The sequence below is a fragment of the Cydia strobilella genome, chromosome 22, assembly GCF_947568885.1.
Source record: "Cydia strobilella chromosome 22, ilCydStro3.1, whole genome shotgun sequence".
In the NCBI taxonomy this organism is placed as follows: domain Eukaryota; kingdom Metazoa; phylum Arthropoda; class Insecta; order Lepidoptera; family Tortricidae; genus Cydia; species Cydia strobilella.
In genome coordinates, this window is record NC_086062.1 from 7,636,172 (window position 1) to 7,661,225 (window position 25,054).

Here is a 25,054-nt window from a genome sequence, read left to right on the forward strand (position 1 = left end):
TGGTCTCCTTCCAACAAACAGAAATGTCAAAATGACGGATAGGGACAAACGATTATCAACGGTTTATAAGATTTGACAAAGTTTATGAATAACGCCAAGAGATACCTACCAACAACAATAATAATGAGAGCAAGGATTTTACTTCTGTAAATAAGGTCGTAACTTACAATTTAACTTGAATTTTGTATTTTTCACCTTTGTTTTTTTCTTTCTTGTTGTTGTTAATGTATCTGTAATGTAATAATGATGTGTTGCCTGAATAAATATTATTCTATTCTATTCTATTTTATTCTAATTTACAAAAATAAAAGTAAAACCTTTCATTTAAGTGCTTTCTGAGATTTGTACTGAAGAAGACTACTTTGTTTAATAAGAATTACAATTTAAATGTTAATATATTTTTTCCTATTTTTATTGTGGGACGTACCCTAGGAGGATATAACCAAACGGAGTAGCCATTAAAAGGCATTCCCTTCTGTAGAAAATAGTCCGCCAATACACAATGTATGGACTGACGTTTATCTGATATGGCTATTTTGACGTTATGTATACTTTCCCCTCCCCCGCAAAAATTGGCAGACTTTTTTGTACAGCAAATTACAGACGTGGCGGCTCCGTTTGGTTATATCCTCCTAGGACGTACCACATTATTACAATCTATAAATTGTATATACAGATGACAATCACAATGAAAAATGTCAAGGTTATGAATCTTAATATGCAGATGTCGCTAGTGACGTCGTCACAGTTGCAATTACTAAATTCGCGTTGATTGACGGATGGTCAGCTGGCGCAATTGGTAACGCATTGGACCGACAATCCAAGGATGTGGGTTCGATTCCCACGATGACCAGAGTTTGATCATCGTTGATTTTTTCATTGTGATTGACATCTGTATGTACAATTTATAGAAAAATTTGAATTTTATACAGATAAGTATTAGATAGATAGTATTAAATAGACAAATCAATAAAATTATATAATTCGTTCCAGGGCTTCTATCCAAAACCAATGACTGATGCCGACGATTCACAAGAAAGAAAACTGCAAGCGAGCGGTAAGTGCTAAATTCAATTGCAATAAAATTGTATTAAATACTGACATTTAATGATGATTACTTGATTAGTAAATTTACAGTGTATAAAACACTGACACAAATATCGACTATTAATGCCTTGGTATCAGTGGAAATATTAAAGTTATGCCATAAGAATTAGAAATTTATAAAATACATTAATTGGCACGATTAATCTAATTCAACAATGCCTTCATTTTCCCACCAAATTGTTGCATTACCTCAATATAAAAAAAATGATTTTAAACAGATGATGATGCTAGTAAATATTTATCAAACTAGACCACCGTTAGATAATTATATGGTCACACATTTACTTGATCTATCAAAATATTTGCTTGTAAACTGCCAAAGACGCTCATCGTTCATGTTAAGCCATTTTTTTTGCTTCATGAGATAAATCCATTCATACTTTATATGTTTGTTATAATTTGTTTGAATGGAGATCAAATATTTCTTTGAGTGCGGGACTTAATTCTTTGTATAAAGGCATATTATTAGAATACAAGAAAAGTAATTTAAGCGTTTTTAAATATTCATCCCCTAAAAGGGTTAATCCACGCGTACGAAGTCGCGGGCAACAGCTAGTAATTTTATATGCAAAAACCGCTTTTTTGTCACGGCTAAACTTGGTTGAATTACGTAAATTTCCTACGTTTTCGTAAGAGGAACATTTTTAAGACATACCGTGAAATTGCGCTGATATTGTACAGAATAGGCAACTTTACTCTACTATTTACCAAACTTTATCACAATCTGACGAAAAAATCCTCAATAAAATAAAAATCTGCCCATAAAATGTAATTTTCCATTTATGTCGTAACGCCTCGTGTCCGCCTGTAGTTCTGTACCCGCTAAGTCCAGGTGCGAGCGAATTAGCGCGTGCTCTCAGTTTCTTCTCGTTAGTGTCTTTTAACGGCGAAACTGTGTTTATGTGTCACTGGAACTGCAGCCTTGCAATTCGAACCAGCCAGAACGTGGCTAAAACGCAATTGAAAAAGTTTTACAAAATGTCGAAAAAAGTTTTCTTAAAATGAAAAAATTACCTGCAAAGCTCTTTACGGGTCACATAATTATTGATTGATTTTACTTAAAATTTAAATGTAACTAAAAAAATAGTCCTGAGGGGATAAACGAAATCTACTCTATACTAATAGTTATCGAGAATCTAAATGATTATCGAAAAAATCGGGAATATACCGCCACTTTTACGCTACACAACTGTATATCCATGCCGATACGACCTTGACAAACCTTTAAGAAAAAAGCGTACTCCCATCTTCAAAGCCGGCATCGTACTTGCAACCTCTCTGGTATTGCAGGTGTCCATATTGCTTACTTTTACCATCAGGCAAATCGTCTGCTCGATTGCCTCCTATATTTAAAAAAACCGGCCAAGTGCGAGTCGGATTCGCGCACCGAGGGTTCCGTACTTTTTAGTATTTGTTGTTATAGCGGCAACAGAAATACATCATCTGTGAAAATTTCAACTGTCTAGCTATCACGGTTCATGAGATACAGCCTGGTGACAGACAGACAGACGGACAGACGGACAGCGGAGTCTTAGTAATAGGGTCCCTTTTTTACCCTTTGGGTACGCAACCCTAAAAATCCATGCCTAGAAGCTTGTTTAATCAAACATATTTACTGGTTTTTAGGGTTCCGTAATCAATGGGTAAAAACGGGATCCTATTACTAAGACTACACTGTCCGTCTGTCCGTCTGTCCATCTGTCTGTCTGTCTGTCTACGTGTCTATCACCAGGCTGTATCTCATGAACCGTGATAGCTAGACAGTTGAAATTTTCACAGATGATGTATATCTGTTGCCACTCAACAAATACTTAAAACAGAATAAAATAAATATTTATGTGGGGCTCCCATACAACAAACGTAATTTTTTTGCCCTTTTTGCGTGGCACGGAACCCTTCGTGCGCGAGTCCGACTCGCACTTGGCCGATTTTATTATCAGTTAACGTACTAAACCGACGCATAACTGTATCAGTAATGATATGCGCTCAAATTACACACGATTTAAATATTACCAATCTTTTGAACACGATCGATTATCTTAAATGATGACGAGACATTACCGGTTTTATATTATTACCAGCGACCCGCCCCGGCTTCGCACGGGTAGTTCAAATTATTTACACAAAACCTTTACAAATTATATATATAAACCTTCCTCTTGAATCACTATCTATTTAAAAAAAACCGGCCAAGTGCGAGTCGGACTCGCGTTCCAATGGTTCCATACATTACACAATTTAAACAATGTATTTTTTATGTGAAATGTCTTTAAAAAACCCGTAGGGGTCGGATCAAAAACTAAGTAATTAAGTCCGACTCACGCTTGACTGCACATTTCTAATAGGTTTTCCGGTGATCTGTAGGTAAAGATCTATTATGTGTATTTTTTTCAAAATTTTTGACCCAGTAGTTTCGGAGATAAAGGGGGAATGGTCATTTTTTGCCTATTTTCTTGAATAATTTCTAAACTATTTACTTTAAAATTATACAAAAAATATATTTGAGATTCTCACAAAGAGCTCTTTCATTTGATATGTAACACGATATAGTTTGACAAACTTTATTTTTTAATTTTCTCATTTACCCCCCAAAAGTGGCCCCGTGTATAAAATTAATTTGTTTACGTTACATCCATCTTTGGGTCACAAACTTACATATGTGTACCAAATTTCAACTTAATTGGTCAAGTAGTTTCGGAGAAAATAGGCTGTGACAGACAGATAGACAGACGGACAGACAGACAGACAGACAGACAGACGCACGAGTGATCCTATAACGTTTTTTCCTTTTGAGGTACGGAACCCTAAAAACCGCATCAAAATCCGTTGCGTAGTTTTAAAGATCTAAGCCTACATAGGGACAGACGAACGGACAGACAGCGGAAAGCGACTTTGTTTTATACTATGTGGTGAGATTGTAAGAATAATTCCAAATATGAAATATTACATACACAACCCAATGTGTTTGAAATAAGGACTCAAACTGATATTTAAAGTCAAAATTTTACAAGGTTTTAATAAAATATAGTCTGGCAAATAAGTTGTCAGTCAGTAAGAACCAGGAAAATTATACTCATCCCTTTCTTTTGGATGCTAGTACTTGCGTAAGACAAAGACAGTATAATTATCTCTTGTCTATATTTGAAATGTGACAGTCCTGGGCCAAACCATACATTTGTTTTTCGAACTCGAGGCGTTTTACAAGAAATGGTTTTAAATAAATAAAAATTATTTATTTCAGACTATTAAAAGGTCCAAAAATGGTTAGCAAATATTACAATCTTATTACTAGTGTTAGTATCGCATAAAAACTAAAACTAAAAAACGCGTTTTATTCACGCTAAGATGGGATTCCGCACTCCGCAGTATCTCCAGTACTCCGCAGGTCCATTCGTTTATACATTATGTTTGATAGTTAACAACAATAATGTAGAAGAAACAACAAAATTTCTTCGCTGTATAAGATCTAAGTTCTCCACAAAACTGTACATTCTTTAACACATTGCCGTGAAAAGTGACGACCGTCTAATTTATTCCCTGATCAACCATTTCTGTTGTTTCCGCATAATTATCGATTCCACACAAATATTGGTTTTGTACGTTGAACCCGGTGAGAGTAATGAGTATTTTCAAATTGTCTCATTAGTCTCATTTAGCTGGTCTTGTTTACTTTTTGTATACGAGCATGTCTTACTCTCATGTGTAAGATGTAGCTAAAACACACAAAAGTCGAAAATAACAAATTCTTTTTTTAAACTTCCACAAAAACTTGTGCCGTGTTTCTATACTCATGGACAAATTTAGAGGAACGCAAAAAAGGTTTAGTTACAGGATTACAGCACCAGTAATTTCAAAATTAGTAATTAAAACTTTTTTTTACGTTCCTCTAAATTTGTCTATGAGTGTATATAGATAATTTATCTCACAAAATGTTGGTAAATGACGGAGAAAAGAACCTTCAGAGTTTCAGACACTAAAGTCGAACCTTTGGACTCTTTTGTATTCATTTTGTCGAAAGTTAACCTCGAAATCTTTGTAATTTTCAATTCATCCGCCAAGTAAGAATAGAGGGCAAATCTTTCAAGATAATTTTGGCCTTTAATTTAATTTGTCCTTCCTCAAATCAGGTAGTCCGTATTTTTAGGCGTTTCCTCCCGGCCCCTAATAGTCTTAGAAACCTCGGCGAGCAACACTAATCTGCTCAATCGAGCTAGTTCACCCAATTGGAGCTAATGGGCTACATGATCTGTTTGCGTTTCGACATACGCCGCGATGAACCGTGAACGACATGCCCGGGTTTTTATATATAGGAAAGTATCATTATCAGTAACGGTTTATTTTATTTGGTAGACAATTTTTAGCTTCATTATGAGGATATCGAGTAATAATCAGACTTATTTCACGTATTCTAAAGTAAAAATTTGTATCTTATTTAACTTAAAATGACCAGGTACGAGTATGTCAATATTACATTAATTATGAAGCATATATAAAAAAAAAAAAAACAGAGAAATACCTATATAAAGTGAACCTTGAAACTAGGTATTCGGTAACAGTCTCTAAGATACTGTTTTTTTATACCACGTCAGTGGCAAACAAGCATACAGCCCGCCTGATGGTGAGCAGTCACCGTAGCCTATGGACGCCTGCAACACCAGAGATATTACATGCGCGTTGCCGACCCTTTAAAGTTTAACGTTTCGTATGCTCCTGTCAAAAAATTGCTATTTAATTAGTCTAGATTTCAACTTCATGTTTAAGTTGAATATACTCAAGCATACCAAAGGTTAAAAACCTGTACACTCCTTTTTTGAAGAGATACTAATTCCTATAAGTATGTATATAGATAGGTACTATGTATTTCATTAAAGATACATTAAAACTAAAATTATTACATAGTGTTTTTGGAAGCATTTACATTAATCAAACGAAACTTTAAGAAATTTGCTATCGGAATGCCCATACACAAAATCAAATTAGCATAAAAATAAGGACAAAATTACTTAACTCACATTAACTTTTAATGACAACCGTGTAAGTACTGTCTAATTTTACAAAAAAAAAACAACAGCAACCAGTTTTACTGTTTGCTTCGTACAATCCAAATTGAGTCGTAATAAAGAAATCATTCCAAAATCGAATTAAAAGTACAACAACCTAATCGATTAATTATTCGATTACAAGCACAACCGAATTAGAAACTAATTCATAAACCGTTCTGTATGTAAGTGTAAAACGTTGTAATATTGATAAATACCCTAACACAATAAACATCAGAAATATAGAAGAAGCCGTGTTTTTAATTGCTATAATTAACTAATTCTTAATAAATTATATCTCCATCGCCTTAGGAGCGCACGGTATAATAATTTATAGAAAAGGATGGGAATATAAAGTTGTTTAAAGTAAAAGGGACAGGGACATTGGGAACGTTGGGACCGGTGGGAGGTTGCGAGTCGATAATCGATGATTTTATCAAACAATCGATTTGTCATACGATATCTAGGCAGTGAGTTCGCCGGCGGCAGCGTTTGATTTTCTAATTTGTGCTTTAGCATTAATAACTGGTTGAATTCTATTATTACCTCTTTTATTCCGCCAAATATATAGTTTTTATAGCATTTTGAGGTCAATATATTCATAATTTACTCGATTTCGTCAGATTTTAATCTCAATAACTATAATAAAATAAAACTACAAGAAATATTGTTTCACAGAAATTCGTGACTGTACTTTTGGGCATGGTAAAGTATCCTACCTAATTATAGTATTTATTATCAAAAACTAAATCAGTTACGAGACTTAGAGTACTAAAAACGGTTATTCGAGTGATGTTGTTGAATAACCGATAGCAAAATAATAATGAAGAGTGAGCGTAGAGAGGTTCTTACTCTATGCAGCTCCTATTTTAGAAAAAATAATGGTTAATTTAATTGCAATAAAATATCATCATAATCCATGAATAAATAATTTTATTCACATTTTTCACACCCTCTTAGGGTAATCATTCCGACATAAAAAAACATTTAACATAACCCTATGTCCTTTTCCAGACTATCTGTGTGTTAAATTATATTAAAATCCGTAATGTTGTTTTTAGGTGATCGAAACATCTAAATATCGTCACAAACAAAATTTAACATTTACATTACCAAATATAATATTAGTAAGAGCTACATAACGAATTATTATTACACATATAAACTTACACGAGAGGCAAGGCGACGCGCTCTCACGGCAATAAGCACCCACCGGACGCGAACCTAGATGCCCAGTAAATGGGAAACCGCCTGATTCGCCTATTGCGGCCCCCACAGGATATCACGGAAAATAACGGCCGGTTAAATTGGGATTTTATTGACAATTATTCCTCTGGTGGTGCGGTGCTGTGATTTGTGAATGTGTAGCTGCTAACTTGCTGTAGGTACGCTAGGCAAAAGGAACACATTATTTTATGCTTATTGGGTGTTGATGGGGCTGCCTCGTTTCTGTAGCACATCAGGGATGTTCGCGACGGCGCGCGTGGACTGTTTCTATACTACCATGTGCACGCGCAGCATCCCTGGTGCGTCGGGTGCGTGGCAGTCCCAACAGCATCCTACGAATGATAGCGGACAGGGTTGACTGTCCCTACTTATCGCACTGGAGGGATTGCTTTTAAATTTAAATTCGATGTATATACTAAGTCCTTAGTTTGTAAGTTCTACTAATAAAAATATGTGTCCTGTGTTACACGAAATAAAAATATTCATTAATTACTGTCTTTCCTGAAGATATCGCAAAGTTAACCAATTCAAAATCTGCACTGCACCCTTACATATTAGAAGGGATACATTTTTTCAGTACTCGAGACTCAAATAAGATTAATGGTACTATATTTCGTTGCTATAAATTGTAATACGAAGAAATTAGAGCGATTAAAAATTTTGCATACAAAACTCCTACTCGGTCTATATTTTCACGTGTCATTTTAAAATGAGAGCATAACTTCGGCTTGCTTCGTAGGCAGTCACTACCGACTAGACTGCAGGCAGTTTTCCAACTCAATCTAATCACCCATTGCTAATTTAAGTCGGTATCCTGATCAGCAACAAGTACTAATGAAAATAAAGTAGCATTAATATACCTTCGATCTTATTAGACGTACAATCGTGTCGCGAACTATTCTATCGGCTATAATTAAACTCGGATCGATTTAATCGTAAATTTCAAGGGTTTGTTACACATTGGCACTTAGTTAATACGGGGCCTCCAGCTAGAAAAGGTTGATTCTGATTTTAAAATTTGATAAGGTTTTAAGCTTGTTTTGATACGACTATGACAATCGCTGATGAAGATTGGTCCCTGCGTGCTCGCGTTATAGCCTTATGTACATATTTGTAACAATCTAATTCGAACGTTTCATGAACCAAATAGTCGCATTAAATTTCTTAAATTTCTTTTGTTTCATGATTTTCAAACAATTGATATTCATCCCAATTTACTTATTCAACTAGGTCCAAATTATAATTATATAAGTGCCTCTCTCCTTATATTTTGCTGCGCCCAACAGAGTACATAATGTGATCTATAATTCTATGTATATACGACCATTTTGTGCAATAAATGTATTAAGTATTAAAAATAGGAAAAGTTTGTATAGTGGGCCTTACGAGGATAGAGTCGTGTCATTAGGCATTTTGCTCGCACTTGTCGGTGCGCATGAGATGCACTGCGTGTCAAGGTCGAATCGTAACAAGATCAAAACTATAACAAATTGTTACGTTAGAATCGGCCTCCATAATGTTGTATAGATATAGTGTTGTAGAACTGTGGATGCGAGCCCTTTTGTTAATTAACTTAGAGCTGCATATCCTGTCGGCGAGACAGAGGCGGTGTGGAGTCGAAAGGTTACTTTATTACTAAAAATATTTAAACATTCGATTATAATAATAATACTTAGTCACAGAATAAAATATGAGAATAGGAGCAAAATATACATTCGAATAATAAAACGTAGCTTTACTTCTGTACCTATAGGATGTAACTAATGTTTTTTCTAGTTGTATTACTAATAAAATGTCTCCATTTTCTATTTACACAAGACTAATTTAATTACTCTTAATTTTCCTCAGTCACCCGTTGACCACGAACGCTGTAAAGGGTTTGAAACATCGGGATGTATTATAAATTCAATATACGCGATAATATATAATCCGTTTTCATAGTAATAAGAGTAACTATCGCGGTAACCGAAGACAATATTAGAAAAACATGATCATATAAGGAGGTTTTTCGCCTTCTGGCTCAGGGAACCGCCTTAATTTTTTCTAGTTATTGTTGAATTCTCATTTCCTTTTTATCACCTGGTATTTATTACGTAATTTGAAATCAATCGCTTATCATAATTTATCCCAACAATAGCTAACTTTAAACAAAATAAAAGATTTTTGCAGTTGAACGAATGTGTACCGACCATGAAACTCGTTTACCAAAACGCATTTAAAATAATGGACGATGTTAATCGACAAGATTTGTAAAACGAATGCGTGTGAACTCATGACTCATTTGTATTTGTAATCAAAGTTATGAAATGAAATGAAACATCTTTATTTTCAGGCAACTTTTGGCTTTTTAACTATCATAGTAATTACGTATTATAAATAATAACATAAAACAAAAAAAAACTATGTAATTAATAACGACTCCACACCTCAGGCAGACAGACTTAAGTTATTTTATACAAGAGCCAGCCAGTCTAGGAAAAAGCTATTAATATTCAAAGGTTCTATCAATTCGCAATAAAGCCTGGAGATCCGCCGACTTTTCTCTTCCATAAATATACTAAAGAGCGTGTAGGGAAAATATATAAAAAAAAAACACACCTCCATGGATTTAATGCGCGTATAATTTCTTTGTGGCACCGCGCAGAATGTGAACAGACGTCATAAAATATGCATTTCTTTGGATGCGTACGCGTTGCTTGCACACAACCGCGCTCACGCACACATACGTAAATTATCCTACGTATAAACGCTTGCGAAGGGGCATGGATTACCTCACCATAGACAGCATGTTATATGAACACTTGTGGTCTACTACTACCTCCATAAGCCGCATTACTCAATTGCATCCTGCATCATTTCTCACTACAAAAACTCATTGTTTCTTCTTAAACAAAATTAATATTTGCAGTTGTACGAGTAGCTCAATTATACGGACGCTTTCGTACTAAAATATATGAGCACCAATAGATATGCATGTAGGTATCTAGAGTTGGAACATTCCAGAAAAGTGTCGGGTACCTACGTGACGCTATAGATGAAGCTAATAAGCCAATATTTGGCATGATAACGTTTGATAACTTAACTTTAAATTCAACGGTATATAATACAGATTTCTGCGGGTTATTAAGGTAGCTGTTATACGTTCCCGACAAAGTACACCTTTTTGTAAAATGCCCCAGTTGTCTTATACGCTCTATCTGGCGTGTGTAAGCGATCAGCCACGCACACATACGTACGATCACAATAACTCAATCGCAATACACTCTCAACGCTTTTGCATATTCATTTGAGAGTTGCAGTTTGTATCTTTGTATAAAATTATAATGCATTATGTGACCCGGAGCGTCTTCTTCGTTTTACGTTATAAAAGGCATATACTAGCATTCTTCGATGCTTTAATTTTACCTTTTTGCGCGCGTGTTAAACCAGAATGGATTGTTTCTAAAAAAGGCATAAGCCCAGCATTTTTCTTGCTTGTAATGTTACACTTATAATTATTTTGACGACCGGTCTGGCCTAGTGGGTTCGAATCCCGGTAAGGGCATTTATTTGTGTGATGAAAACATATATTTGTTCCTGTGTCATGGGTGTTTTCTATGGATATAAGTAAGTATTTACATACCTATATAAGTATGTATATCGTCGCCTAGCACCCATAGTACAACCTTTGCTTAGTTTGGGGCTAGGTTGATCTGTGTAAGCTAGATGTCCCCTAATATTTATTTAATATTTATATTTATTATTTAGTTGCGATAATCTTTTAATCTTAGCCGCGTAAGGCGAAGACGCTGGTTCTTCCGGCCTCCGCCACTGAAGGGTTCCGTACCTACCCAAAGGGTAAAAACGGAACCCGGGGAAGGGTTTACTACACTGTCTGTTCGTCTGTCCGTTTGTCTGTCTGTCGGTCTGTCAGCCTGGCCGTCTGTCTGTCAGCAGGCTGTATCTCATGAATCGTGATAGCTAGGCAGTTGAAATTTTCACAGATGATGTACTTCTGTTGCCTCTATAACAACAATTCTAAAAACAGAATAAAATAAATATTTAATTGGGGCTCCCATACAACAAACGAGTTCTTTTTGCCGTTTTTTTGCGTAATGGTACGGAACCCTTCGTGCGCGAGTCCGACTCGCACTTGGCCGGTTTTTTCTTTAGGATATTATGACATGTATTTTAGTTTATAAATTATATAAACAGTAGTGTCTACAAAAAAACAGAAATCAAAAATAGTTTTATTTGATCTGATGAACTTTTAAAAGAAGTTCAAATCAAATTATGGACACTTATGGAATTAATGAAGGTCCCAAATTCAAAATTGCAAAAATGACCCTGAAACTTAGATTTATAACTACAATTATACTTTTATCTTAGGGAAATTAGTCAATTAGTACATAATAATGAAACCATACACCTTAAATTCCTAGGTACACATAAAAACTTGTGCGTAATATATTCTTTGATTTTATTTAACCCACAAATAACAAATAATTTTAATATAACAAATATTATAAAGACATTCGTACACAAGTTGACTAAGTCCCACGGTAAGCTCATGAGGCTTGTGTTATGGGTACTCAGACAACAATATATATAATATACAAATACTTAAATACATACATAGAAAACATCCATGACTCAGGAGCAAAATAAATATCTGTGCTAATCACACAAATAAATGCCCTTATCGGGATTCGAACCCAGGACCATCGGCTTCATAGGCAGCCTAACCTAAAATCTAAGAATTGCCTAACTGGGCGTAACTGCATACTAAAAACCATCTAACTGGAAAACAATAGAAAACCACACCTTCCAATTTTATGTAAAAATAATTATTTTTAGGGTTCCGTATCCAAAGGGTAAAAACGGGACCCTATTACTAAGACTCCGCTGTCCGTCTGTCCGTCTGTCTGTCACCAGGCTGTATGTCATGAACCGTGATAGCTAGACACAGTTGAAATTTTCTCAGATGTATTTCTGTTGCCGCTACAATAACAAATTCTAAAAAGTACGGAACCCTCGGTGGGCGAGAGCGACTCGCACTTGTCCGGTTTTTTTTAAGAAGAAACGCCTCGAAAACTCAGAAAAAACAAACAATCCGACGAGCATTCGCAACGGTAACGCCCCTAAAACTTAATTCAATTACCATTCAGTCATACAAAAGTCGTATCTTACTTTCCAATTCATAATAATAGCAAAATGTAATAGTAGAGACTTATGGAAAATGAAGACGGGTAATCGATTAACCGTCTTCATTTTCCATAAGTCCGTTATACATACAAAGTTATGTCGCTTTGGCTTTTTGAAGGTAGCGCCACATTAGTGAAGTTTCAGTTGCATAGGGTCGCATTTTCTCCAAAAATAATACAAAAAATTGTCGTGACCTCACAAAAATATATGTAAAGAGTGCATAATAATACGAGGGGTGAGCGGTCAAACCCGATAAATTGAGATAAATTTTCATTTAAATGCGTAATAAATCTACGCATGTCACCAATAGTTCTAATTTCAAAAATCCATTTATTCGAGTAATTGGATTTGACCGCGCATCGGAACAGTAAGTAGACGCGACTGCAGACATTGAGACATTGTCAGTCTATATTAATACAGATCTCTAGTAATAGACATTCGTAATAGTCATGTGACCCCTTCATTTGTCGCCTATATGCGTAGAATGTTAATAGCATATTATGCTGATTTTATATTTTATACGTGTCACGGAATTATATTTATGGTCATGCCAGCCGTATGTTATGACAACGCTTGATTAGGGTTATCAATCGCGTTTCAATAAAATTATGAGAAAGAAAAGTATGTGTTTATTGCTTTGTCACGATTTAAGAACTGCCTATACCGTAAAATGTGCTTAATAGAGTATTTGACACATGTTGCATTTTACAACTACTTAAATAGATAGGAAATGAGCAATTTATCACAATAAATTGGAAACTTAAAAAATATAAATAATAAAAAAATACAAAAAGCCCAAGCCCTCTCGCGCATGAGAGGAGACCTGTGCCCAGCAGTGGGACGTATATGGGCTGAATAATTATAATATATATTATTTTCGTTGAAGAATGCTAGAAATTGAATTTTGCGTAAATGTAAAAACGATCAAGAGGTTCTTGTTTATAATTACAAGCGTCTCGTTGATAGTGTCGAAGAACATATCGAATACAATTAATGTCAATTTGACATAGATGTCCCACGAGTATACCGTTCAATTCCATTATTCAGGCTTTTTTTCTTTAAATTACAGCAGTTATTCTTGAACAAAACAAACAATTCATAATGACGTTACCGGCCGACTTTGCAGCATCAAGATAATTCTTTAAACTTATTGAAATTAAAACAAAACCACATTCGTTCGTACATCTGCTGTGTAAAAAGAAAAGTACAACGCTTTATACCGCAACGTGCTTTTGACGTATCAAAATTACATTGAAAACGTATTGATTACGTGCGCGCGGCCGCTCGAAAATCTGCAAGTAAGTGATATTTTGCAAGCTAAACGCAAAATGCTGCATTTCTTACGTGTTGTGCTATTTACAACCGATATTTAGCAAAACATTTTGTAAAACTTTATCAAATCTTAAATTATTTTTCACGTGATTTATTTATTTTAGAATTTAGAGGAATATATATAGTTAAATGTCATTTCTAGACAAACAAGTCATCCCATACCACCATAATTTTATTATTTAATCAATTTGTATTTAGACTTGGGTTACATACTTCATTTTTGAGCTGTTTAAAAGCCATACCTGTAACTTCACTATTTTGCTAACGAGCAAAACAATTTAAAAAAAGGTTTAACAGCACACACGTTTGTACAAGCACTACGCTTCAATATTTATTAATTTTAATTTTCTATTACATTGGTATTACATTGTCATTTCCAAATATCGTCCTCGACTCGCAAAGTTCTCGATTATCGCCACATTAATCCACATAATCGATTCAGTCGTATCGATGCGATCTGCGCCGTCTATCCATCATTGTGCGCTTACCTTTATTTTATTAAGGACCTGAACAATAAGTTGGTTCAGAAATGGTAATTAAGCCCCAGGTTAATGATGTGAGCGTAAAGCGATTGTATATATGTAGTCACATTTACAATGTTGAATTGCAGAGATGCTTCGCAAACGCATTTTTTGGAAAATATCAACTTTTAGGGCATTCTAGATTTTTTTAACACTTAGGATAAAACTAACAAGCCGATATTTGGCATGATAAAGTTTAATAATTTAGGTTTAAATTCAACAGTATAATAAGTACTTAATACAGATTTCTGCAGGTTATTAAGGTACTCGTAGCTGCCATACGCGTCATGTCCCATACAACGTAGGCCTTTTTGTCTAATGCCCCTTTTTAAAGATGAATGAAATTTTGAAGATTTGTGCAAGATCACGGGAAAGCCTTGTGTAGCAAGTAGCAATGGACACCTTTCGACTAATCTAATGACTATGATCGAAATCATACTCAACAACAACTACATTTTGATAAAAAACGGCGGTCTAATAAATAAGACCAAATAGCTTTGATCGGTATTAAAACCCAAAATAACTGTAACAAACAAGTTATTGCTCAGAGAAATTTGATTATCGCAAAAACGAAAGTAAAAGTATCCGTAATAACACATTTGCGGACACCCGCGGAAACTAACGAGCATAAAAAAGCTCAGCAAAACTCTAATTGACTACTAACCAGTCTAAAACAAACTAAAAGGTTTCTCAAGTGAGACAGCGTAAACAGAACAAAAACTAAACAAGATCATGCGGAATCATTTGCGTAGTCCAATCAGCGCTGAGCGCTGCACGACGGCCGACGGAGACGGCCGAACAAAGCCGAGCGCAGGACAGATGGGGATTCGGTGTTTTGGCAATTGCGATGGCGATACGTGATCATTAAATGGAAAATTTCGAAAATTAATAAAGCAGTGTTTGTAAACATTCAATGCGATTCACTTAGTACAAAAAAAATACTGGCTGTTTGTACTTAACATGTTTTATTTTTCATTAAGGCCTGACCACGCTCCAAGACATCATTATAGAAACAATCACAAAATGTAGTTTTGAGAATGTCAAGTTTTAAATATGGATTTGGGAATAAGGGTCGGTAAAGCGCACATAACACCCCTGGATTTGCAGGGTTTTCTTTTACCATCAGGCGGGCTATACGTTTGTTTGCCACCGACGTGGTATAAGAATATTCGGTTGGTTGGTCAATGAAAATATCACCCACGAACTATAGACCGGATATAGAATAGACGTCACAATAGGTACTTGTGTATATTTAAAAAATACGTTAAAATAAGTCATATACTGAATAGACTATCACAAAAATAAAAATTATGCATTTTTTTCAATCTCTTCTTAGTTCGTTTGAACCATACCTATATAGGAATAAGTAGCACCCATAGGAATAGCAATGAAGCTCCACATCGCCATGAGCATGACACGTAATACCGCCCGATCGCCGGCGCAACACATCTAGATCCTTTATCTATCGACGGACCCGATTTGATCTACGCATGCGTACGTTCATAATTATCAGGCTCTTTCATCCGCCGACTCACTTTATGGATCTCCAACCCGTGTAAATGTCTCAAATCATATTGGCAACTGGCTAATGGATCGTTTCTTATGTATAATTAACTATGGTGTACACAATGCTGTAATTATTGTCTAATTAAAGTTTAACGTCGGCCATTCATCGACTAGAGAGTTAGTTGATGTGCTTGCTCAGAAGAAAGTATGTGCCTTAGAGCATTTTCCATTGTTTATTTAGATAAGGATTGATTTACAAATTGTTATCCACCAAAGCTTGGCGTTAAATTATGTTTTAGCATAAGCAAAAATAATATAGATACGAATTCTTGGAAAAATATAGATTAGAATCTAAAGACGTCAAAAAAACCAAACATGTAAACGTTCATAACTGGTATTCTAAAACACACAAAAAGATCCCACGCGAAGATGGAAATAACAATAGTACAAAAATTATCTGCACAGGAAAACGTTAAAGATACTTCCAATCTCGAAGACACAATACATTAATCGATATATGGAAAAATTAAACTAGACGTGTCTGTCCTTATCGGAGTATCTCCAAACCGAAATATTGTTATAAAAAGTACGTTGTTACCACAATCTTTATCATTACTTGCAGCTGTATTATCTGCTTTACCATTTACAGTCTTATTACCTTGGGATAAAGAAGTTTTGATATGATTATCAGGTTGTATGAGTGTATTTGTAGCTTGGTCATCGATCACATATATTGACGTGATATTCCGAGGATCGCATGATTCATCTCGTTTTGGAGTAACTACAAATAGGGATACGAGATTCATGTTTAATTGAATTAGATATACGAAGCTCCTTTTGTGTGCTGTATTCAAAGTAGGTACCAGTTTTTATACAGAATTGTGTTCTAAACAACCCGTCATGTTAAGACACTTTGAGTAAAATACATTGATCAGAAATATGCGAGTTGATGAGGAATTTAAAGACCTATAAAAACTTAAGAGTTAAAGACAATAGTTTATTAAGTCCACAAAACTCGTTACAAGAGTAGTTAATAAGCTTAAAGGTGCTTAAAGATACATACGTAGATGATCTTACAGCATGTCAATAGCCATATCTTTGTCCGTACATACACCCATGGCCCCGCCTCATTACCTCCTCTATACGATACACAGCCTTATAAAATGTACTATTATACTGAACATCTACCAACGTAAAATGGCCTCTTGCATTCAATAAAATTACCCGTCAACAAGTCGGCAAAAAGTCTCAAGTGAGACCGGACGTGTAAGTTTGAAGACAACAATAACTTTGCTGTCGTAAATTTGATCTGAATCTTCTTGTCGATGAATAAGATTCAGAATTGAACAGCGATGCAAACGGATACGTAGTTTGTAATGTTGTAGATGTCTCTAGACCGCATTTACATTTTAGAGATAGTTGCAGAGAATAAAATGTCAATTGAGAGACGAACGAGGAATTGAAGACGCAGTTATTGAACTCGTGATGACCTGATTGTTGACGGCTGGACCGCAGAATATGGAGTCGTTTAAAGAGGGATCTATTTATAGTAAGAAAAAGTACAAATATAGAAGAGATGTTTATTTTACAACTGATTGTATAAGTAAATAATACTCAAAATTGACTATCTATTGAATGGAGTTTGTGTATTGGTATGAGATTAATTATATAAAGGAACAAAGTAAAAAAGTTTAAATTAACAAAAGAAAGACTGAATTAACAAAGACGCTTTCAAAACCCACGCGGCTCCAGACCAAACATTTTCGAGCATTTATCTAAATCTCGGATGACATTTTACTTCAATTAGTGACAGAATTGTAAAGCCGTACAAGCGGAGTGACATTTGAACATTTTTCACTTAAGTAAATGCCAGTGAGGGATTATAACAGAACCATGGTTTAGTTTTCGGTATTAACGGTTGAAGAGTAGATGTTTTTGTAATAGTCGTGTGAACGAGATCAACTTTTTATTAAAGGATATTAACGAGGAAGTAATTAAGAAGATTAGTAATTTCGTAGGTTATTGCGAATTTAAGAATGCTATTAGTTTATAGCTGTAAGTGATATAGAAATTAGCAATTTATAAATTTGTTCACTGGATATGTGTATCAAACCGTGGATATAAAGAAGGAAGGAAGTCACGCACCCTTTTCTCTTGAATCATAAATCCCAACTTTCGTCGATCACCGCGAGGTTCCATTGAGTGAGCTCAAAAACCCATTATGTAGAACATTATGAGGACCCCATTGTTTCGGCTGAATGAGCCAATACAATATCTTACGAAATTTCCTAAAAACCACCTTCGTATTATAAATGTTTATTATGTCGAACGGGCATTATCTGCTGCCGGATCGGTCCATTGTCTTTTTATTTTTGATCATGTACTCGCAACGAATCGAAAATTCAATTCCGGCCAAAGTTTCACGATCTCACTTCAACGTTTCGTCAAATATCGTCGTTATCGCATCACTTAATCTTTAATCTCCATAAATTAAAGGCAATAAATTTGATTCTTAACACTTATTGACGTGTAACAATACTTATTTTTCTCTATCAATTTGGCAGTGTTACAAAATCGTGAGCCATTAACGTGAAGAAAGATCTCGGAAACCGGTGATCTGTTTCATTAATAATAACCTGCTCTCTAATACTGGTTACAATCACGAGTATTCATGCACGACTTATGTAACCGGCCAAATTATCAAGCCGTATGTTAACATCCATTGTGTTGAACGCTAATCTACATAAGTATAGGTATTAATTCGAGTTTCAAAACGAATTTGTAAAAAAAAGGCAGAGGTGGAGTGTCGACACCGGAGCACAAACACCAGTTTAATCTCTTGGAGAATAATCCGAATTTTCAATACAATGTGGGTACTTGTGTGGATGATGTAATGACGTGCGCAAAAGTGTTTCACGTGAGAAAACACTGAGGATACTACAGATAAAGTTAATTAACAATGCGGCCAGAATTTGTAACAATTATGTTTCTTAAACGATTCATAAGTTGAATGAAGTTGATAAAATATTGGTATTAAATCATTACAATTGTTTCTTTAAAACGGCGTCTTAGCGACTTGTAAAGAGCAACACAAAAACGCTTTCGAGTTACAATGTACAGACTAGAGCAGAGTCAACGATCACTCACAATGCCCGCTCTAGAGTGACTCGGAGAAAACATTGATTAATTACCATAATAATTTATTTGATACTCCAAAACTTGATACGGGGAGGGGCCGGTTACACAACCAACAAAGTTTTGGTTTTTTCTCGACCTAAACCTCTTAACGATAGAAACTATAACGTAAACGTATGGCGTGACGTTAATATTTCCAACACGATGAAAACAGTACATTGTTCGTTTGAATATGATGCATCGAGGTGATTTGCCTGTTCCAAACAAAAGAATAAGTTTGACGGAAAAGGAATGCTTGAATGTATCGTTAGTTATGATTGTTTCCAAGGATATTAGCATATGTTTTTTTGATATTTTTTTAGGTTTGCTGTCGGCTTTGAATCATTTGGATCAGGCGCGGAAGAATTCTTTGCAAACGACGGTGGATTACTCTAGATATGTCAAAAGGTATTTGTAAAAGTCATTTTTAAACATCCATACGACCTACGCTAATTTAGACTAGCAGTTTCAAAATAGATAATATTAATAATATACCAGCGCAATACAATGAATGTCATTGTTTTGCATTCAAATTCAGGTTCGGCAACTTAAGATTTGATTTCACAACAGTCTGAATTTATATAACAATCATCAGGTGCAACAGTTTAATGATCATTAGCATCACAAGTATCATCTTAATTCTTTTTAGTATTTTCCTATATACTTTAAATATATTGAGCAAGCGTCGTATCTAATAGGGTCTTTATACTTGGAATCATAATTTGTATTGTATTGAATCATCCATTTAAAGAACATCATTTTTTATGTCACTCTTTATAAGTGACACCAATTGCGTAAGCAACATTGAGGAAGGAATTGTTGATGGACTCGATTTAGGCGTACCCACGTCATAAATATTGTACTTTATGAAAAGAAAATTTACATTGCGTTTATTCTTTAGATAAAGATCACTTGGGGCTGAAATGGGAGAGAGAATGATGATAGATATACTTTTAAATATAAATATTAACTTAAACAGATTCTTAGTCAAAATACATTCTATGAATTTTACTATATGATTACATATTTTTGTAGGCTAGTATGAGAATTATGGTCACTCAATATCAGTATTATACTATACTACTAATGTGTAAAATCATATATATATACAGAGGAACTACAGTGCAAATAACTACAGTGTAAATTAATAACTAGCTTAAATCTAAAATAGCCTATTTAATATCGAAACCAGTCAAAATATGATCTATTACAACAACAACGAGAAAAGGGCGAACTACCACCCGAAAAAGTGCTTAGGTAACTATTTACGAGCGTAGTAAAAGTAGAAATAACACCCTATATCTTGCGTTCTGTTAATACATGAGCTTTACCTACTGGTTTCAAACAATAAGAATTTAAACTAAGATAATAACCAGTGTTGTTTTTCTATGTACAGGTATAGCTCGACCTTGGAATGTGGTTCCTCATACTGCAAGGATCTGGGCTACAGAGAGCACTTCCACTGCATGGATTGTCCCGCCAGAGTGTTCTGCAAGAAAGAAGAGATGATCAGACATTTTAAGGTAAGTATCAAGATTTTATACAAACGTTGATATTTCGACAATTGTGCCCGACATTAATCCACTACATATATATGTACAATTAAAAGGTGACCTCAAATTGATGACTATTTTGCAGACTGACTTTTGGTAATTAAAAAAACATAGCAAAGACACGCCATAGTTATAAAAAAAACGCAGTACACGAGCATCATAGTAAAATTTTACAATGCTGCATGTTGTGTGTAGCCTGTAATAGTATAGTTAAAAGCCTTTTAGGTTTGAAATTTTCTATTCTCTGACCACGTTAACTTTGCGTTAAAAAAATTGGCAGTAAGAATGCATACCTACATATCCCTATAAGCGCCATAGTTGTCGTAATAGCACTTGGCATGAAAACTCAGCGTGGGCCGATTCTATAAGCACCTTTTGATACTTACTTACTCTTCTGGCGCAGCGACCCAAAGTGTGTCTTGGCCTCCAACACGACAGTTCGCCACTGATCCCGGTCCTGTGCAGTTTCTCGCCAGTCTTGGACCTGGAGCTCGCGCAGATCAGCGTCCACCACATCCGCCCATCGGTACCTAGGTCGCCCGACCGGGCGGCGTGCTGTCGGTTTTCCCTCAAACGCTCTTTTCACGGCCCGATCGTCTCCCATTCGCTCCAGATGGCCGAGCCACCGAAGCCTTTGCGCCTTTGTTACACCAATGATGTTTGGTTCAGCAACTAATTGCTCAATTTCGGCGTTTTTGCGGATTCTCCAACTGCCATCGGGTCTCTGCGTTGGACCGAGGATTTTGCGGAGAATCTTCCTCTCAGCCACCAGCAGCTTACTTTCCTCCTTCAAAGTTAGTTAGCTATTGTTACGAGACCAACGCGAAATAATAACCTTTTGATAAAATAAAATAATTAATACAATAATCTTGTTATTAACAGTGGCACAAGAAACGCGACGAGTCGCTCGCGCACGGCTTCATGCGTTACTCTCCCCTGGACGACTGCTCGGAGCGGTTCAGCGACTGCCCTCACAACCGTAGCCAGACGCACTACCACTGTATCCAGGATGGCTGTGATAAGGTAGGAGAAAGGACAATAAAGTATTGAAGAGCTATACACAATCCCGTTAACTATCGATATTCTTCTCTATAGTGGTATAGAGAAGAATATCGATAGTTAACGGGATTGCGTGACCTAAATTGAACCTATCTTCGTTGTAGTAGGTTTTTTTATTGTCTTGATGTACCTACTTATTATGTTGTAATTATAGCTAGAAAGCTGTATAATTGCTTGTCTCATATTAATTGAGGATGATGACACAACTAACTAACACCAAGTTGCTATTATCCCAATAAATTTAAAGGTCACAATGACATAATGAGACAACAATGACATCGATACACTATCACATTTAAACGCCGTATTAATGGTTGAACATGCTCATTATAAACCGTAACAATTTTCGTCTGCTTTATCACATATCTACCAAAAGAAGGAACTCTATTAAGCATCTTAGAAAGACAAGTCAGGAGTTTCAACTGTCTGACGGAATTTGAAGTACTTCAAAATCTAATCTATATCCATTATTATCCATTCCAGGTGTACATCTCCACCTCAGATGTACAAATGCATGCCAACTATCACCGCAAGGACTCTGCCATCCTACAGGAAGGTTTCCAGCGGTTCAGAGCCACTGAGAGCTGCGCGGCTCCCCACTGCGTATTCGCTGGCCAGAGGACCACGCACTTCCACTGCCGGCGGCCTGGCTGCACGTATACTTTCAAGAATAAAGCTGATATGGGTAAGTGGTGTGAGACAAAAGTGTTTCTCGTTTTTCTATTTACAGCTTTCAAATTATGGATCTTAATATCTACATGGAGGCTGTATTAAAAAATGTATCCAGACATATTTAATTATTAAGCCGGGTCACACACATGCTTCTGTAGGCCTAATTGATTTGTATCAATAGCGTATTAAAACCTAAATAAAAAGAAACGACGAGAAACTTAGACTAAATATAAAAATCTAAATACGAAGTCATTCATCATAGTATATGTGTATCGAATAAAATATTAAGTCGAGCAAAAAAATTTTTTGCAGAAAAACACAAAACCTACCACATTAAAGACGAAGCTCTCTCAAAAGACGGCTTCAAGAAGTACATGAAGAACGAGGCCTGCCCGTACCGCGACTGTCGCTTCAGCCGCACCTGCAACCACATCCACTGCATACGGCCGCACTGCAACTACGTGCTGCACTCCAGCAGTCAGATCTTCACACATAAGAGGAAGCATGAGCGAAAAGAGCAGGAGATGAGTTTCGGGTGAGTTTTAAACTTTTAGCTAAAAGTACTTTTAGCTTTTCAAATATTTTGACTATCGATGGCATTTTACACATTAGCGACAGATACCTTAACAGAATTTCACTCGAAATCAACATAAACCGCAAATTAATGACAATAACTGAGCTGAGCAGCCAATCATAAATTATGTTGCTTTCCACAGGCTACCGACATCCGTGATTCAAAGCGCGCTAATGCAGCAAGGGGCCGACCTCAGCATGTACTCACCTGGGACTAATCTGCATATTGACGATGATATGTCCAACTCAATGGTGGACTCAGACTATTCCTATCCATTCGTAAGTATCCTCAAAACATTTAGTCACTATACGTTCCTAGCCTCACAAATCGATTGTAATCACCAAAATCATCAGATTTTTTTGCGTAGAGGTAGGGAAGACGATCTACAATTTTATGATACCGAGTTCTATATAATTAGATCTATTGTTTCTTTCTACAGAACCCAGCTTTAGTGGAAGAGGTTTCTCGTAAATATATAGAAACTTTCAACGGGGCAACGGAAGCTGAAGACAAATGCGGCAAGTGCAGTGCCTTTAACAAGCACTATCATTGCTTGGCAGAAAACTGCAAGATGGCTCACAGGTTTGTTTATTTATGTTTCAAAACTAAAACACACGAAGACACGCATTTACGAGTATGGCCATCCAAAAGAGAATAGGAGTAAAAAAAGATTTGGATTATATTGCACAAAATCGGAAATAATTAGATTATACTTGTCTTAGAATTCAATTATTAATATAGCAATCTTCTTCACAGCTGTCATAATACTATGGTGAAACACGCAATGGAACATGAACAACAGAACCAAGTGACTGAAGCCTACTTCATGACCTACTCGCGGAATAATCCTTGCTCCAACTCCGCCTGCCAACATATCAGGGACATTACACACTATCATTGCACTTGGGTAAGCTACCTATACATTTACATTAGCTATCAGTTCTAATAATAAACAGAAAATGCTGTAAAATTAGTGTCACAAGAAATTCCAAGAGTCAAGACATATGTTTATTTTTCAGGAAAATTGCGGAGCAGTTATTCTCTCATCAGAAGAACATCCATTCAGACGTCTGGAGCACCATCGTCAGCACGCAATCCTAAGCCCTATGTCTCCTAATTTAGCGGCCAGATTCGCTCCCAACTTCACACCGCAGCTTTCAGCCCAGCTGCACCCGAATATGGCTGCTCAGCTCGGCCAAGTCCCAAACATACCAAATCTTCCTCCAAACTTGGCGCAGCTGGCTCAAATGACGCCAAGTCTGACCTCGCAATTGACGCCGAACTTGCAAGCTCAGCTTAATCTTGGACCTAATCACGGACTAGTTCCTCAACAAGTTAATCCGTCAAGCTCATTGGATGAGATGTTCAGTAGGAAGCGGGGAAGGCCACCTAAGAATAGGGTGGTTGAAGTTTGGACTGACAATGTAAGTGTTGGAACAAGCTATTTTGTTACTGAAACCTGGAAAAAAAAAAACAAAACTACTGGGGGTGCAGGAAAAACTTACCACAATATATTTTCACCGGTTCTGATGGGCTTCTCCTTGTGGAGCGTCCACTGAACGGCGTGCGGCGGCACTTAGGGATCCCTTTTGGTTTTCTTTAATATTCTTATCGTTTTGCATTCACGCGATCGTATTAGAATATTTATCTTATTGACATGTGTCACACTTCTTTTTTCGCCTTGCCGTATCTAGTTGAAACCCCGACAAGGAGGTCAGCATATACTTAATAATAAAGGTTTTATATGTGGCGAAAACAACTATTGTGTTCCATAACTATATTAAATATTATATTTATGTTTTTTCAGGTGACTCCTCAAGCGATATTTACATCATTCAAACTGCCAAAGAGCAATCAACTACCTCTACCACCCGTCCCTCAACCTCCTGTTATAACTACAATTGAAGAGTTTCCTGTAAGTATTAAGTACTTAAACAACCAAAAGTGTACAACTAAAGGAAGGGCGCTAAGCACGAATTTCGTACATTCACCCGCCATTTCCTATCTCTATCGCACGATCATAGTTATATTGCTGTCTCGCTCGCACAGTGGCCTTGACCGCAGGCGTCCTTAGTGTCCTTATTTAAGGGAACAAATCAAATTATT

At 36.0% G+C, this 25,054-nt stretch overlaps 1 protein-coding gene, 1 long non-coding RNA gene and 1 other non-coding gene across 5 annotated transcripts in view; 2 read left to right on the forward strand and 1 right to left on the reverse strand.

Annotated features, from left to right (window-relative positions):
- Nucleotides 1-25,054, forward strand: part of LOC134751380 (uncharacterized) — a 112,570-nt gene that overhangs the window by 78,100 nt on the left and 9,416 nt on the right. For all 3 annotated transcript variants that reach the window (XM_063686735.1, XM_063686738.1, XM_063686737.1), the window contains 11 exons: nt 994-1,057; nt 19,414-19,498; nt 20,487-20,613; nt 21,526-21,666; nt 22,186-22,387; nt 22,687-22,909; nt 23,091-23,226; nt 23,388-23,530; nt 23,705-23,855; nt 23,968-24,372; nt 24,756-24,863. In XM_063686735.1, coding sequence (XP_063542805.1) covers nt 994-1,057; nt 19,414-19,498; nt 20,487-20,613; nt 21,526-21,666; nt 22,186-22,387; nt 22,687-22,909; nt 23,091-23,226; nt 23,388-23,530; nt 23,705-23,855; nt 23,968-24,372; nt 24,756-24,863 — 1,785 coding nt within the window. The remainder of the gene's footprint in view (nt 1-993; nt 1,058-19,413; nt 19,499-20,486; nt 20,614-21,525; nt 21,667-22,185; nt 22,388-22,686; nt 22,910-23,090; nt 23,227-23,387; nt 23,531-23,704; nt 23,856-23,967; nt 24,373-24,755; nt 24,864-25,054) is intronic.
- Trnav-gac (transfer RNA valine (anticodon GAC)) lies at nt 782-853 on the forward strand. Its single transcript has one exon. It is a non-coding gene; the product is annotated as a tRNA-Val (tRNA).
- The window catches only part of LOC134751462 (uncharacterized), a 48,808-nt gene continuing 44,216 nt past the window's right edge, over nt 20,463-25,054 (reverse strand). The window contains exon 3 of the long non-coding RNA XR_010128664.1: nt 20,463-20,579. This is a non-coding gene — a long non-coding RNA (uncharacterized LOC134751462). The remainder of the gene's footprint in view (nt 20,580-25,054) is intronic.